Consider the following 17,202-nt stretch of genomic DNA (forward strand, 5'->3'; position numbering starts at 1 on the left):
AAGATGGATGTGTTGTTGAGGGGTGTTAATTGACTCCAAGAGGCATTGTTTTTAGGCGAGCGAGAGGGCACAGTGAGAGGCAGGGCTGGTAAGGAGAAGTCTAGAGCGAGAGATATATTGATCTGGGTAGACATTAGGTCCGATACAATCTTGCTCGACTTTTCAAGGAAGAAGTCGGGAAATTCATCGCAGTTTGGCTGAGGGCAGGAGATGTGAGGAGATTGGTTAGGCGTGTAATTGGCTTGTAACTTAATCAGTTCAAACAGCCTTTTGGGTCTATTTTTAGCTTTGTCCAGTTGGGATTTGAAGATGGTCGCTTTCGCCGATCTGATGTGCTTGTTGTCACTACTCCTTTTAGTCTTAGAAGCTTAAGGAGATCAATAGATGGAGAAGATCTCCAGGAATGTTCTATTAGTCTCAGGTTGCGTCTATCTGCATTTAGGCTGTCATTGAACCATGGTTTGGAGTCTTTGATGGACTTATTTTTAGTTGAAGGGAGGCAATTGCATTCAGGGTAGTCAAAATGGAGTTGTTGTAGTTTTCAGTGAGTTCGTGAACGTCGGACATGCAAGTAGGCGGTGGGAGGGACAGATTGCAGTGAGAAATGAGCTCATTTACGTTTGTGTTATGCAGCGATCTTTTCCAGTGTTTTTGTTTTAAAGGTTGCCCTCTTTTGGAGGTCCAACTTTCTAGGATTCGGAAGGTGATATAGTGGTGATCTGACCAGTCACATGGGTCAACAGATTCAAGCTGAATGGAGTTGAGATTGGAGATGATTAGATCAAGTGTCGCGCCTAAGTTGTGCGTTTGGGTATCACAGAATTGAATTAGGTTGAGGTCAGCTAGGACGTTTTTGAGACTGATCACCGCCTGTTCATTCGGGTAATTCCGGTGAAGATTGAAGTCACCAAGGAAGATCTGGGGGCTGTGGAGACCCAGGTTGGACGAGATGGTTTCCAGTGGGAGGTTATCACCAGGAGGATGGTAAAAAACGGGCAGGTTTCATAGTGCTCTATGTTTCCTGATGATGTCTATGCACATATATTCACAGGATGAGAGAGTTGCAGAGGGGGACTGACTTGCTGAGAGACTGTTGTGGTAAATACAGGCTATGCCCCCTCTCGTTCTCTTAACTCGGTCGCGTCTAATAATGTTGTAGCAAGGATGGATTAGGATGTCAAGGATAGGATCTGAGGAGTCATTAAGCCAGGTTTCAGTAAGGATTAGGAGGTCTAATTCCTGATCTAGGATAAGAACAGCAAGGTCCGCAGAATGTTTCACAGCAGATCTACAGTTAAGCAACATGCATTTCAGGTGTGATTTGAGGTCAGTGGTAGAAGGCTGAGTAATTGGGATTTGCATGAGGTTAGCAGTGTTTAAGGCATTAGCATTGTGTCTGGGCACTCTGTGTGGGTTAGATGGAATGGATTGTATAGCCTCAGCTATGATTTTCTTGTGATTAATAGCTCCAGGAGGGTTTAGAGGGGCAGTTTGAGTTGTTTCATGAAAGACTTGTTTGACCGATAGAGAGGAGTTGTAGTCTCGTAGGAGGGAGAGAATGCCCAGTTCAGATAAGTGATTCTTGGATCTAATGAGTCTAGATAGGGTGTTAGGGTAGGGAGAAGTACTCCAGTTCTGGACAGGTGTTTTCTGCCCCTGATCGATCGATAGCATAGCGGAAGGAGTTGGTGTTTTTGGGTATTGGTTGTTTATTTGCAGTATCCACTTCGAAGTCTTGTCAGAAGATAGGTCACGGGCCAGCTCCGAGGTGATGTTTATGAGTTTTTTGTATGTTAGTTTTGAGTTTTAGATGCTCCAGATTTATTTGGTTAAGCCTAGAGGCGGGCCCAGATTGGAGATCATAACTATTGGGCAGTGGAGATGGCGGGCCGTCCGCAGAGGAGGATTTACCAAGCTGTTGGTCAGAAGGGAGCTGCAGGGGGAGCCTGAATTGGAGCAAGTGAGGAGCAAGGGTGGAGGGGGACAAAGGTTCAAGGGATGAGGATTAGCAGAGGTGTGAGGTCCCTTGCTGTTAAAGTGTTTAGGGAAAGCTGCCATCTGAGTGGAGAGTGGGAGAGCTTGCCGTGGAAAAATAGGATTATCTAGGCGAGAGACAGGAGGAAGGGGAGAGAAGGAAGTGTTACAGAGGTAATCAGGGCTATGGCTATCGTTTGATCTAGCCATCAGGGAGTGGATGTAGTCCAGTCTGGGTGGTCGGGAGATGGAGGGCGAGTCCGTGCAACCAAGCTGTGGAGACACTATGTCCATATGGGTGTTGTTCAATGTAGGAGGGGAAGTCAACAGGTGACTGTGGCTCATTAAAGAGAGTTCATGGAAGTCCTGAGGGATGGTTAGTGGCTAGCATCCCTAGAGTAATTAAGAGTATTACTTTGCTCAAGAGATTTGTTGAAGGAGGAGAAGCTGTCATCATAGATACCCAGATTCTGATCGGAGGCTTGTATGAGGATAGTCCCATTGTTGTAAATGGATATGATGGCATTCGCTCTGTATGTGGGTGAAGGCACAGCCATTAGTCTTAGGCCATGTGTAAGTTTCTTAGCCGAGACGATTTTGAGTGAAGAATGGAACGCAATTTTACATGTCCTAGTAGTGAAAAACTCTTACATTCGTTTTTCCCTACTGCAAGGCCTATCTCGACAACAGGATAACACTGAAGTTGCCTTGTTACATTTTATAAGTGCTATTTCAAACTACAAAGATATAACCAGTTTATGTTTGGTGTCTATGGAATCTAAATGTATTATCAAATCATGAAAATATCTGGAGCATACAAAAACCTGGAAAGCATGCATAATATTAATCGCAAGCGTTTAGGGCCAAAGTTTGTGAAAGTGGGGTGAGACGAACATGCCTTATAATACTCAAGTAGATTGTGATAGCGTACACTGTTCTTGTGCGTGAAAAAGACTCATGCAGAATCATGCTTTGCAGAAACCTTTCGCTAACCTGTCATTTAAGTTAGTCCAGGAAAGCCGTCCTCTGATATAGTTCTTTCTGATTGTCTCTTCACGGTGTGTGAAGAACTACAACGGCTGTAACGGACTCTTCAAGGGATGCTGTCTGACACCCAGAATAGTCACTGTCTTGTCTCTTGCCCTTCTTCAGGGTTCCTAGTGTGTGTTTACTTCAAATTCCCTCATTTGCCACACAGACATGGGCTGTCTCGGTATAACACAACCTTCGTTTAAGGAGAATGCTGTAAGTCCCACTCTTTTTACTGTGGTTTCTGTGAAATGGTGGAACTGATATCAGACAGCTGACATCACTAGCAGTAAATTGTGCATAGTTTGTTTTGAGGGGTATTTATTAGAGAGCTGAAAAACACTTGCATTTGACAAAGGTCTTCAGAAAATTAGTGTTGAAGTAATTGAGTACTATTGAACAAAGTTCACTAAAGACGTACAACCAAATGATTTTGAAGAGGATTGCTTGTATATTCGGACAGCAAGAACTCAATGCAAGTTATTTAATGTGCGATCAAGCGCAGAAGGAAACAAAGGGTGAAGATAAATGACATGTTGACTTTTCAAATTATTTTTGCCTTGGACAGAACTTTCAGTTCTGTGGTTTGCAATGAGTAACTCCACCCTCTTTCACTCAAATAACACTGTTCCCTGATGGAGACCACAGTGCTTCATATTATGGAGATTACTTTAAAAGGACAGGGTTCCTGGAGATTTACTACAGGACAAATACCAACATTTTGAGCAATGTCTTTAATTTTAGTAAATGAGATTTAGTACTTAAGGTCACAGGTCGAGTGTTCATGTAAAGCTGCAAATGTATCTACAGAGCTGTGCCATACCTTACCCTGGTTATAGAGATCCATGAAGTCCAAGCACCATTTCACCAGGGCTCTCATGCGATTGAGGATGTTGGCTTTCACCACACCCTGTGGCTGAGGTCCCACTTCCAGCGCTATGCATGAAACAGAATAGAAACATTGAGCGTTGTTGAAAGAAAAAAAATGCAAAAATTGTTCAGCGTTTATTCCACACCACCAAACTCTCCTTTATAGTTCTTAAGCATTTGCACCAAGGTCCAAGGAAGAGGCAGGAGGTGCTGCTTCTAGGAATTCGAACAAAAACACAGACTAACAGCAGAAACTTAGGAAATGAATCTTCAAAAGTTCAATGAAGCTCAAAGGCTCCTTCTGAAGGAATCCAAAAGTCATGAAAGGAAGGTGCTACCTATCCTGTAAGCATCTATTAGTAGTGCTGTAGATTCACGTACTCTGCAAAGTCCTGCCATCAAGCATTGGGCTGGAACATTACAATTTGTTTTTCTGTTGATGCATTAGTGGCAATGTCAGTGCATCTCAATCTTTTCCCGCCCTGCTGAGTGACCGTGAAGCATTCAGCCGGGTGACCGGCTTCAATATAAATACCCATAAAGCACAGGTACTGAGCCTCACTCTTTCTAATCAATTGGGCCAAACACCACGTGCAGTAACTAGGAGTTAAGATCTACTCTACCGCCGACAGACTGGCTACCCAAACCTACTGTGAATTCCTAGTAACCACTCAAAGGGACTTGCAGTCATGGCTACTGGGTGTTCTGTCCTGGCTGGACAGAATTGCAGTTATTAAAATTACGCTTCTGCCCAGTGCTTAATTTGTTGTGAAAAAAAGTGCCAGGGCTCTTGTCAGGAGGCCACTGCATTCTTCACCACACACTACCCCTGCAATGCTGCCAATGATAGTAACAACACAACTACTAATCAACACACTCCTACAAGTATAACAGTTCTGACTATTGGAGATGCCCAGAGCTAAGAGAATGGTTTGGGTTGCAGGTATTACTCATTTTAAATGTATATTCAGTTAATAATTAACTGTTTTTGTAGTCATCTCTAAATTAGCCAGAGAGCACCACCTTGTAGACAAGTGCAGGTGTTGACAATTAAGTGCTGGCGCCGAGCACTGGAAACCACTGGCTCAAATTAAGCACTAACAGACAAACTCCACGAATGAACAGAAAATTTCAAATCGGAGGTTAAAAAAAGCCCTGAACAGCAAAGAAGCATGCCTACCTACCTACCAGTAGAGGAGAAAGACGTGGGATTTCTAATCTCATGAACTACTAGCTAGCAGTCCAAATCAGATATAATGTGGAATGAAAGAGGACTGGCAAAGACAAACACTGGTGCCTCACAGATCAACATATAGCAGGCACACACATCTCAATGGTTTCTTTGCTGGCCAAAAAACACAGACCATAGGGTGTCCATTCCTCTCTGGTTCATAGAACCGCACTAGACGCCGCTCATCTACGTCCTTCCCACTGACTCTCATAATAGGCTGCTTGGAGCTCTCCGCTGCCATAGCCAGGAATACCTACTCTGAGTTGCAGAAAGTAACCAGCAAGAGATAGGGAACTTCTACAATGCTGAACGAATCTAATCTTTCAAACACCTGAAGACTTACATTGGAATCCATGAGAGAGAGAGACTGAGGTACTTATAAATCAGGCACTGGGTAATCCAAATTTCTATTAAGCTCCACGCCAGAAGGCCACTTACTCGCTTTGAAAAATGGGTAACTACGAAACAAAAACAATAAACACATACTATCTGACATTTATATATTTCTCAGACCCACAACGCACACCAGGAAAACCTCACCACAAAGGAGGAGGGAGGCAGAACTCAAGTGCATCCTCTCTGAGCAAGATTGGGCCAGCATGTTTTACAGATCCTGCACTGTTCGGCTGCACCCCATCCTGCATCCCTAGAGGAAACATAGAAAAGTGCCTGCCTTCAGGCGAAAGTGGAGGGGAATGGCACCCTGACTTATCTGCTGTGGTGATGCCCCAAACTAAAACAGTACTAGAAGAAAGTTCTAACTAATGTAAACTCAATCTTCACCCGGTCATACCCAATTCCCTGCATATATCCTCCCTAACACACATACCACCATTATCCAGGAAAGGTAGGGCAACAACAGTTGCTCTAAGCTTCATTAAGCAAGCGATCACTGTCCTATGGGGAACAGATGCTGTCCCAAAATACAATGCCTGGCTAAGCAGCTTGTGGGAGCTTCTGGGAACGGAAAACACTCTTCATCATCCTGGATGGCAAAGAAACAGAATTTGAGAAGATGTGGAGCTCCTAAAGCACCTTCTTGACCCATGAACTTAGAGAGAGCAGCTGTACCAAATACCATAATTGGGTAGAGAGGATCAGGCCAAAAAAGAGCCAGTGCTTCTACAGGCCCATTTTAAATGACCTCTTCTTGGCTTAATTCAAACTAAGCAAAAACCAAAGGAAATGATGGACAGAGTGTTGAACATTGCAAGCACTCACCCCCAGTCAACTGATCTGGGTTTAATCCATCACCGTTCTTTAGCCCACTCTGCCACCCCAGTTCAGACATGGCCATATGCAAATCAGTCTGACCCTGTGCCTCATGGTAACAGTCCAGCCCGAATTGCCAAGCCATGTCTTCCCTGGACCGGAAACAAGCTTCCTAGGACCGGTTTCTGGCATTTCAGCCGTCTTCAGCCAGGCTTGCTTGAATCCAGTGGCAAAGTGAGCAAGGGACTCACGTCTGAGCATACCCTGCCAACTTATGGCGAACAAAGCAAAAACCAAAGGAAACTAAGCCAGAAGGTTAGTGTCAAGAGAATGGCTACCAATGAGTGGATTTACTGAAGACAATGTTCAGATTTCAGAAACAAATACCGGATTCTGAGAAAAAGTCAAGAATTTACGAGAGTTCATTAACCTGTTTTATTGGACTGTCTCTGGTTTCTATTTAAGTTGTTGTCATAACTGCCAAGGTTTCCGATTGATATGTGACATTTTCAAAATTTCAATGCGTTTATGAGTGACATTTCAACGAATATGAGTGGCACTTTCTTGCGAGCAAAAAAAATCAAGCAATGAAGATGAGGGAAAAATATAATAGCAGAAATTAGACCGAGAAACTCTAAGAAGATCTTAAAACTTGTGCAAATGATTGCGTCGGCTGACCCATAATTACGATAAAATTATGAAAATGTCACATATAGCAATCTGAAACCTTGGTAGCTATGAGAAGACTGGCCTGAACCCTGACCTGGGAGAATGCCTGACCAAGAGTTAATGAACACCTTTGCCTCACTTATTAAAGCTTCAGTCCTTCTGAAACAGATGTCACTTGTGGAGAATACTCAGAATAGTGTCCCTACTCCACTTATCCTGTGTGTCAAAGTTCAAGATGCTGATTGCAATGTGATGTTGTTGCAATCCTTTATCTGAAGAGGGCCCTGATATGGGGGTGTGAGTTACCAGTAGGTCATTTGTCTGTGTTAATCAACACACGCACATTCCTGTGCAATGCACACAGGCAGTGATTGAGTGTTGAATACCCATTTAAACATGCCCTCGGCTGTTTCCTATCCCAGAGGGGAGGCAGTGTCCACCCTCATATGCCCCTCCCTATTTCCACCACTAACCCGTTCCACATGACGGATTTTGTCACTGGCCTAGCCGGGGAGTGCCATATTTCGATGACTTAAGTTCTCTTATCGGGCTCTGCTTTTGTGCACATCTTTAGTGCTAACGCTTACTAAGGGCAGACCACAGACATATAAATAGATACACACTTGCATGTACATACTCAAAAATTCTACCACACCCAAACACACACAAACGTATAGACAGACAGGTACACACAGGCAGAGGGGGGGTGTGGGAATGAGTTGATGGAGTGAGAAGCAGAAATCAAAGCTTGCCTCTGACGGGTCCCATTCAGCAGTATCCTGACTCAAAAGTGAGCCGAGGGGGTTAGTATCCATAAGTTAGGGTTGCCTCCTCGGCCCCAGGAGGGAGGAAGTGGCAACAGAAAGGAACCAGCCTTCCTGGATTGGCACTCCAAGCCCTGACCCGGCAGTCACACAGCCGTGCTGCTAAAATGGTGATTGAGTGGAGCCTCTAAAGACCAAGGGCCATATGTAGGTAGCCTAATACCGGTCGGTAACGGCCGATTTTCGGTAAAGATCCCGTTACCGACCGGTATTCAGGCTTTTGGTATGTAGGGGGGACATTTCAGGATTCGGTAATTTACCGAATCGGTAAAATTACCGAATCGGTAATTTTACCGATTCGGTAAATACCGAATCCTGAAATGAGATGTAGGGGTAGTGTGTGGGTGTTGTGTGGATTCGTTATTTACCACCAACTAAAAGTTGGTGGTAAATGACGAATGTCTTAGAAAAAGCATTTTTTGGCCCTTAGAAGTGTGCAATGTGGCAGACATACATGCCCTTAGGGCATGTATGTGTGCCACATGTGCACACATGCAGGAATCAGGGGTGCAACAGGGTGTCACTGTGACACCCTGCCACCCTTGATTGTGCTCCCCCCATTACCGAATCGGTATTTACCGATTCGGTAATGGTAACTGGCTTCCCATTGATTCCTATGGGCCTCCTGGCCCATAGGAATCAATGGGAAGCCAGTTACCATTACCGAATCGGTAAATACCGATTCTTAATTACCGACCAATTCCGAATCGGTAATTTTTACCGACTGATTACCTACATAGCATTTACCACTTCATAAATACTGAATCGGTAAAATTCGGTATTTATGAAGTGGTAAATGGGAGGCTACCTACATAAGGCCCTTTGGGCCGAATTTACCGATTTACCGATACCGAATTTTACCGATTCGGTATTTATGAAGTGGTAAATGCTATGTAGGTAATCAGTCGGTAAAAATTACCGATTCGGAATTGGTCGGTAATTAAGAATCGGTATTTACCGATTCGGTAATGGTAACTGGCTTCCCATTGATTCCTATGGGCCAGGAGGCCCATAGGAATCAATGGGAAGCCAGTTACCATTTCGGTAATGGGGGGAGCACAATCAAGGGTGGCAGGGTGTCACAGTGACACCCTGTTGCACCCCTGATTCCTGCATGTGTGCACATGTGGCACACATACATGCTCTAAGGGCATGTATGTCTGCCACATTGCACACTTCTAAGGGCCAAAAAATGCTTTTTCTAAGACACTTTCGTCATTTACCACCAACTTTTAGTTGGTGGTAAATAACGAATCCACACAACACCCACACACTACCCCTACATCTCATTTCAGGATTCGGTATTTACTGAATCGGTAAAATTACCGATTCGGTAATTTTACCGATTCAGTAAATTACCGAATTCTGAAATGTCCCCCCTACATACCAAAAGCCTGAATACCGGTCGGTAACGGGATTTTTACCGAAAATCGGCCGTTACCGACCGGTATTAGGCTACCTACATATGGCCCCAAGTGTGGGCACAGAGCAGCAGAGAGAGTGGCACCCCTAACTGACACCTTGGGGGTGCCCCCATTGGCCCTAGAAGTGTGGAGGCAATTGCTTGGTGGCCCCAGCCTGCCCAGACTGGTGTTCCAAGGTGTTATTAGCATGGTGGCAGAGCTGGATCGCCGGACAGCGGAGGGGATGGCACCCCTGAGAAGCGCAGCAGAGGCAGACAGACGGCTCCTGGATTCGGCAAGTCGATTGCAGGGAGTCGCATTGGCACTGAGAGGGACCGGTGCCCCGGGGGAACACTGCCTTCTCTGCGGAGCCACCTGCATGTGAGCAGACACAGGCAGGAGGCCACAATCTCTCTCTGGTACACCTGTGAGCATGGTAGTGCTGGTGATTGAGACTCTGCCCCAGTGCTTAATTTGTAAAACAATAAGTGCCAGGTCCCTCGTCAGGAGGCCACTGCAGCTGGCACCACCCGTTGCTCCTGCAAGCACTGCCAATGACAGTAGCTACACAACTACTAACCATCACACTCTCGTGATTGTCACAATACAGACTATCCCAGCCCCCCAAAGCCATAAGAACGGTGTGGGTGGCAGGTATTAGTAATTTTTAATATTTATGAATTAATAAACAACTTTTTTTGTGCTCATCTACAAATTAGACAAACAGCGCCACCATGTGGCAGACTGTCATAAGCGCCGGTGCTAACAATTAAGTGCTGGAGCACTGGAAAGCACAAGCTCAAATTACGCCCTGCTCTGCCCCTGCAAACAAGACCCCAAGAACTCGGCTGGAGAACTGCAATACCTTCGGGTCGAGTTAGCACTATTAAACTGCTCAAGATGCAGTGGGGCAACAGTACGCATCAGGATAATAACCCAAGGTCAGATAAATAAAGGCGCCGCTCCCGGGCCAAACTGCCTGCCAGTCCAGACCTGATAAATGACTTTAAGGTACATTGACTCTCAGAGGCAGAGAAACACTTCTAAAGGTAAAGTACATTAGGAAGCCAAGGAGAAACATTGAGTGACACTTCACCTACTCTGTATCAGCTGCTGTGAGCACCATTGACGGTATGGGCCAGTTGCGACGATTGCCCTGGGCTGGCACAGTTCCAGGCAGCACTGCGACCGAAGTACAGATCAGACACTCTTCTCCGACAGACTCGTGTGCCATTAGCAGACCTGGCTGCACTGGACTCGCTGCACGCAGCAGCTGGAGCAGTCATGCTGATGCACCACCATCACGGCTGAATCATCAAGCCGGCCGGACCGCGTGTTGTCAGCAGCAGCGGCAGGCCCCAATGTGAGCTAGCTCCAAACAACTGAAACCATGCTGCGCAGCCGCACCGGCCTATGGCGCCTATGGTGATTGGGCAGATTAAATAATGGGACAGACTCAGGATGTCAGTGAATGCGCGCAATTGCATGAAACATTGTAGCTAACCGCAAGCTGAGCCAGCCGTCCTAAGTCACGACGAGAACAGACTGCATCCCCCAAGCTAAGAGCTTTGCAGTCAGTGGAGGTGCGGATCACCACACTGAAATGCGTTAGTCTAACACCTGATGCGTGGTACTTGGCAGGACTGGCAGGACTGGCAGGACTGGCAGTTTGGTCGGGGTGCGGCACCTTTATTTGTCTGGCCATGGGTTATTATCCTGATGCGCAGTGTTGGCCCACTGCATCTTTAGCAGTTTAATAGCGCTAACTCATCCCAAAGGTATTGCAGTGCTCCAGCCAAGTTCTCGGGGTCTTGTTTGCGGGGCAGAGCCTCACTCACCAGCACTACTATGCTCACTGGTGTACCGGAGAGAGATTGTGGCCTCCTGCCTGTGTCCGCTCACATGCAGGAGTCTCCGCAGAGCAGGCAGTATTACCCCGGGGCACCGGTCGCTCTCTGTGTTCATGCGACTCACTGCAATCGACCTGCCGAATCCAGGAGCCGTTTGTTTCCCTCTGCTGCCTTCCTCAGCATTCCACTGCTCAGGGGTGCCATCCCCTCCGCTGTCCGGTCTTCCGGTTCAGCCACCATGTTATTCGTGCAGCCGACCTCGCAACGCCAGTCCGGGCAGGCTGGGGCCACCAAGCAACTGCCTTCCCACTCCTGGGGCTAATGGGGGCACCCCCATGGTGTCGGTTAGCGGTAACACTCTCTCTGCTGCTCTGTGCACACACTCGGTCAATAGAGGCTCAACGCAGTCACCATTTTAGCAGCGCAGCTGCGTGACTGCCGGTTCAGGCCCTGGAGTGCCAATCCGGGATGGCTGGGCTCTCTCGGTTGCCACTTCTGGCCTCCTGGGACCTTGGGAGCAACTCCTAACTTATGGGTACTAACCCCCTCGGCTCACTTTTAAGTCAGAATACTGTTGAATGGGACCCACCGACTGGGAACTTCAATTTCTGCTCCACACTACATCAGCTCATGTCCACATCCGCCTGCCTGTTTGTACATGTCTGTCTAGATGTTTGTGTGTGTTCGGGTGTGGGAGAATTTGTGAGTATGTGCATGCAAGTCTGTATCTATTTATATGTCTGTGGTTTGCCCTAAGCAAGCATTAGCACGAAAGGTGTGCACTAAAGCAGAGCCCGTTAAGAGAACTTCAGTCATCAAAATCTGGCACTCACCGGCCAGGTGAGTGACAAAATATGTCATGGTAAGCGGGTTAGTGGTGGAAACAAGGAGGGGCATATGAGGGTGGACACTGCCTTCCATCTGGGATAGGAAACAGCCCACGTCATATTTAAATGCGTATTCAATGCTCAATCACTGCCTGTGTGCCCTGCACAGGAATGTTAGTGTGTTGATTAACACAGACACAGACACATGACCTATTGGTACCTCACACCCCCATATCAGGGCCCTCTTCAGATACGGGATTACAACATCACATTGCAATCAGCATCTAGAACTATGGCACTCGGGATAGGTGATGTTGGAACACTGGGTCCAGTATTCACCATTCGGAGTATGCTCGACAAGTGACATTTGTTTCAGAAGGACTGAAGCTTTAATAAGCGAGGCAAAGGTGTTCATTAACTCTTGGGCAGGCATTCTCCCAGGTGAGGGTTCAGGCCAGCCTACCTATAGCTGTCAAGGTTTCAGATTGCTATATGTGACATTTTCATAATTTCATTGTAATTATGAGTCAGCTGCTGCAGTACTGTGCACAAGTACTAAGATCTTCTTAGAGTTTCTCGGTCTAATTTCTGACATTTAAATGTTTCCCTCATCTTCATTGCTTGATTTTTTTTGTCTGCAAGAAAGTGTCAATCATACTCGTTGAAATGTCACTCATAATTGCATTGAAATTTTGAAAATGTCACACATAGCAATTTTATTATCCCACACTGGTGAAAATGCTCTCTTTCGAAGGTGTCAGTTTGCTGATTGTGGATGAAAGTATCCTACTTTACTGCATGTGTACTATGTTTTCTCATACACTGAGAGATAAGCTATTCACAATGTAACAATGGATTGCATTTTTGCAAAAACGTCCAAGAGGGGTCTGTGTTCTCCATGTTTTCCAACTAAAGGGGTTGGCTTATTTGATGTACTTGCTCATTCAGTAATTCAATCATTTTTCAAAACCACTGTAATCGTAATGCATTCTCAGTACGGACCAGAAACCATGACTTGACACTTCTCTTAGTACCACTGATCACTCCCGAGACCGTGCCGATGCTGGTACCCTACCAGGCAGGACAGATGTTCTTACCAATGCCATGTTTCCCAATAGTCAACAAAGAACTGGGCTCTCTTGTCATCTCATGCACAACGATGACACGACAGGGGCTTGAGCTGTCTACACAGTGAATCTGCAGAGGGAGGAAGAAGAGATGGCAGAAGCAGAATATTGAAGCTGTATGTTGATGGAGAGCTGAATAACACAGAAGAGGACAGCGATGGGTCCTTGAGCAGATGGTTTCATAAGGGATATTTATATACCCCAGCGGCTAAAGCACTTTGCTTTCACAGTATCAGTAACCAAATAACATGATGTGCAGGCTGTGCGACTTGTAAACAAGTTGATACATGTTATATCGTACACAAAATTAGGCCTGAGCGAAATTGAAATTACACCATCGAATTCCCAAAATTTTGCATTAAACAAAAATCACAAAAGCTCTTGAAGTTTCACATTAAGCCGATTTGTGTCATACTTAATGTACAGGCTGACACCAATCACATCTTCCTAGACAAATACTGCTCACTGTACAAAGAGACGGAGAGCCATGGGGACCCTTCCCTGCAGGAGTATTTAGACAGAATTCTACTCCCAAGACTTGACCCCATACAGCGCCATACACTAGACACACCGCTAACGATGGAGGAACCTCGCCTGGCGATAGATCATAGAGCACGCAGCAATGGAGAGACTCCCAGTGGAGATCTACTCCATCTTCAGAACAATACCAGCCCCAAAACACCTTCAAGGGTATTCTGCCGGAGACTATGCAAGAAATAATGATCATAGTCCTCCCCAAACCAGAGACCCAGAGGAGATGCATTCCCATAGACCGTTGTATCTTCTTAATATTAAATATAAAATTCTCGGGAAGGTTATTAAAAATGGACGATTGGAGTTTCTCTCCATACCAAAAAAACTGCTTAACCCAAGCAGGGAAAAATTCCTCCACCCATAGCCCTGTCCCTTGACATCGAGAAGGCTTTCGATGGTCTGGGATGACCCTACTTAATGGCAGTGTTAAAAAGAATGGGCTTTGGCTTGGAAATACTGCACTGGATTACTCTGCACAAACTCAGCGGCCCATGTCCACACAGGCAGAGAGATCAGTAATGCCCACTGTTGCCAAATATTTTTGCCCTAGAACGCAGTCCCTTGCAAGCCTTGTTCGCCAACAGTAGCCACAATGGGGGATCACGAGCCATTTCGCTATACAAGGACGACGTACTGGCGTAATTGTGGGACGCACACAGTGTCCACCGATAGGTGATGAGCATGCTGGAAGACTGGAACATCTCTGGCCTAAAACTGAACTGGACCACGCCCTGCTTGTTCACACACAACAGGAACATGAAGCTCTGACTCGCCTGGCTCTAGAGTGGTAATTTGGCATTTCCAATCCCTGGGGTAAACATATACCATTCAGAAGATGATCTCATACAGGGAAATCTGGGGGCGATGGTGGTCAGCATGCGTAGTTCCTTCACATTTTGGGGAACCTTGTCATTATTGCCCATGTGCAGGGTGGCATTAGCCAAAATGCTGGCAGTGCATGTACTACAATACCATTTCTCTGGGTTGCCGGTTCACTTGCCCAAACATTTTTTCAGAGAAATGAACTCTATCCTCACTGACTTGGTATGTGGCGGGTAGGGCCGGAAGACAGTAGCGCTTCACATACTGTAATGTCCGCTAGAGAGTGGGGGTCTCGGTACCCCCAACTATGATCTTTACTACACGGTGGCTCAATTGCAGTGGTCAACATGGTGACTCGTGAGCACCCAAGCGGTCAGTTGTACTGAGGAACTTGGGGTACTGGCTTCTGGACCCCAACAAGATGTCCAAAGTATAGGCTGCATGGCTGCTGGTGTGCATATGTTCAGTTCAGGCGCAATCTCACGCCATCCTCATCAGCTCTCCCGCTGATGACACTCCCAGACTTCCATACGCTGACTGAACACCATAACGTCAGGCCATGGATGGAGGTGGGACTCTCCACTTTAGGCGATACGAACACAAACAAAGCCCAGCTGACTTTCCAGGATCTAAGACACCAACACGGCATAGAGGAGGGTCAATTCCTGACTTATGAAGCAATGTCAACCAAAATTTGCACATTGTGAAGACTGGAAAAAACTGAAGCAGAAGCATATCTGCCCCTACAGACACTATTAACCCATGGTAACGACAGACGAGCGATCCATGTGCTCTACAAAACCCTTCTGAACTCCAGCACAGCGAGGTTTCCTGCCCTTAAAGATACTTGGTCCAACACTGTGGATCAGGACCTTACATACAAACAGTGAATCACTGCATAGGAATTTGTCTGTAAAGTTTCTTTGAACTCCTGTCTAAAGTACACACACGTTTTCTATTTACACCTGACATACCTCACACCTGTGCACATTCATCGCATGTTCACTGAGACTATCCCCAATAGCCCACACTGCCCATGCCTGAGTGGAATTTCTATCATATGGGCCTGTCCAGTTATCATACAATTTTGGGCAGCAGTGTTATTGCAACTGTTAGAAATCACTGGACAGACCCTACTCCACAACCCCCTACAGTGTATCATAGGAGTCCTAAAATGCACACCTGACAAGGGGAGACAATGCATCAGGATTCCTGGACACCCACCTGGAAAAACTGGTGGCAAAGACTGAGGACAGGACACCATGAGGGACCAAATTCTCCCTCATCAGCTGAGAAACCTGAAGGGGTGGCAAGCCCCGCCCACAGCAACTCAGAAATCTAGATGGAACACCACACCGAGCCTAGCCCGCAGGCTCTCCCATCACCTTCCCCCAATCAGATCTCATAGTATCGATTGTATCATCCTCTCCCATGGTGCACTGGCACACCCCACACCTCAACACTTTTTTATAGACACTAAGAGGCGAGACACCTCTTTTGAAGGAGATGCTCGGAGTACCTCCACAAACACATTGTTATACAGGCTGAGCCCTTGTTGGGCAATATTCTAGGTTATTAACAGTGGATCTTTTGCGAACGACAAACAGCGTCTATACTCAGAGGATGTATACACAGCACCTCACTAAATCACTGCAACTGTTGTGACCTAAAAGCCACCATACACAAAAGACACTCATTTACTGTTGTCTCAAATGCATCCGATATACGACTTTGGAGCCGATTTCAATGCGGTCGGAAACTGCTCGGATCATCGGTTGGAGCCGTTCCGACCGCACCGACCGCATTGAAATGTCCCATTTGTATTCCTTTCCAACCAACCAATTATGATGTGGTTGGTCAGAAAGGAATCCAAACAGGTTTTCCAAATGGCTTCCAACAGGTTCGGAGAACCCATCTGCCATTCGGAAAGCCTCCAGTAATCCCTCGGATGGCTCTTTCCACCCGAGAAATTACGATGGAAGATTCCTACAGGTGCCTGCCATGGGGTGCAGGGATGAATTGAACCTCAGCTCTTCACAATGAGAGCATGTATTCCAGTCGGAATTAATGCTCCTATTGTAAGGAATAGGAATGCAACCAAACAGGGTCCACAGGCAAGGAAGGCGCACTCTGATAGAAGTCACTCAGGAAACATATGTAGTCCAAAAAAATCTTTTTATTAAAGTTGTTTGATTCTTAAAACCGGCACACAGCCAACGCATTTCCTTCCCTAGTGCCACAGAAACTTCGTCTATAATAATCATAACATAAATTACATAAATATACATATAAAAAATATAAATACACACTACACATTAGACAATAGAATTTTTAGACAAAACCAGACAATACTCCTGAAATGACCCAAGATCAATGTATGAGTTAAAACACACAATATTCTTGAAGAACCACATGACAAAATTAAAATGCCAAGGAAGATAAAGTGCATACACAGTTAGACAAACCACATATGACCATACAATTCTATACAAAAACAACAATAAAATACCACAGAAGGTAAAGTGCATGCACAATTGTACAGAACAAAAATAACCATACAATTCAGCCAAATGTATGAATATAAAAAGGTGGGAAAACACAAGGCATATAAGATTAGTGGTACATATTAATATTTAGACAGTAAAAGGAAATAGAATCAGCACGAAGAAGGCCCACTGTCAGGGGCTTCAAGCCGGAAAAGGAGAGGGGAAGTGATGAAAAGGATAGAAAGAAAAAAGAATTAAAAAATGTTATTTATAGTGAAACATAGTCAAGAAATATGTATATAAACAGGAGGAAATTGTAAAAAGAAAATATTAGAAAGAATAAA

General features: G+C 45.7%; 1 protein-coding gene across 2 annotated transcripts in view; it reads right to left on the reverse strand.

The window, feature by feature from the left end:
- Positions 1–17,202, reverse strand: part of LOC146858973 (N-acyl-aromatic-L-amino acid amidohydrolase (carboxylate-forming)-like) — a 174,436-nt gene that overhangs the window by 49,563 nt on the left and 107,671 nt on the right. For both annotated transcript variants that reach the window (XM_085649613.1, XM_085649612.1), the window contains exons 4-5: positions 12,987–13,086; positions 3,832–3,939 (exon numbers count right to left, since the gene is read on the reverse strand). In XM_085649613.1, the coding sequence (XP_085505739.1) occupies positions 3,832–3,939; positions 12,987–13,086 (208 nt within the window). The remainder of the gene's footprint in view (positions 1–3,831; positions 3,940–12,986; positions 13,087–17,202) is intronic.

The sequence above is a fragment of the Triturus cristatus genome, chromosome 3_2, assembly GCF_964204655.1.
Source record: "Triturus cristatus chromosome 3_2, aTriCri1.1, whole genome shotgun sequence".
Taxonomy (NCBI): Eukaryota; Metazoa; Chordata; class Amphibia; order Caudata; family Salamandridae; genus Triturus; species Triturus cristatus.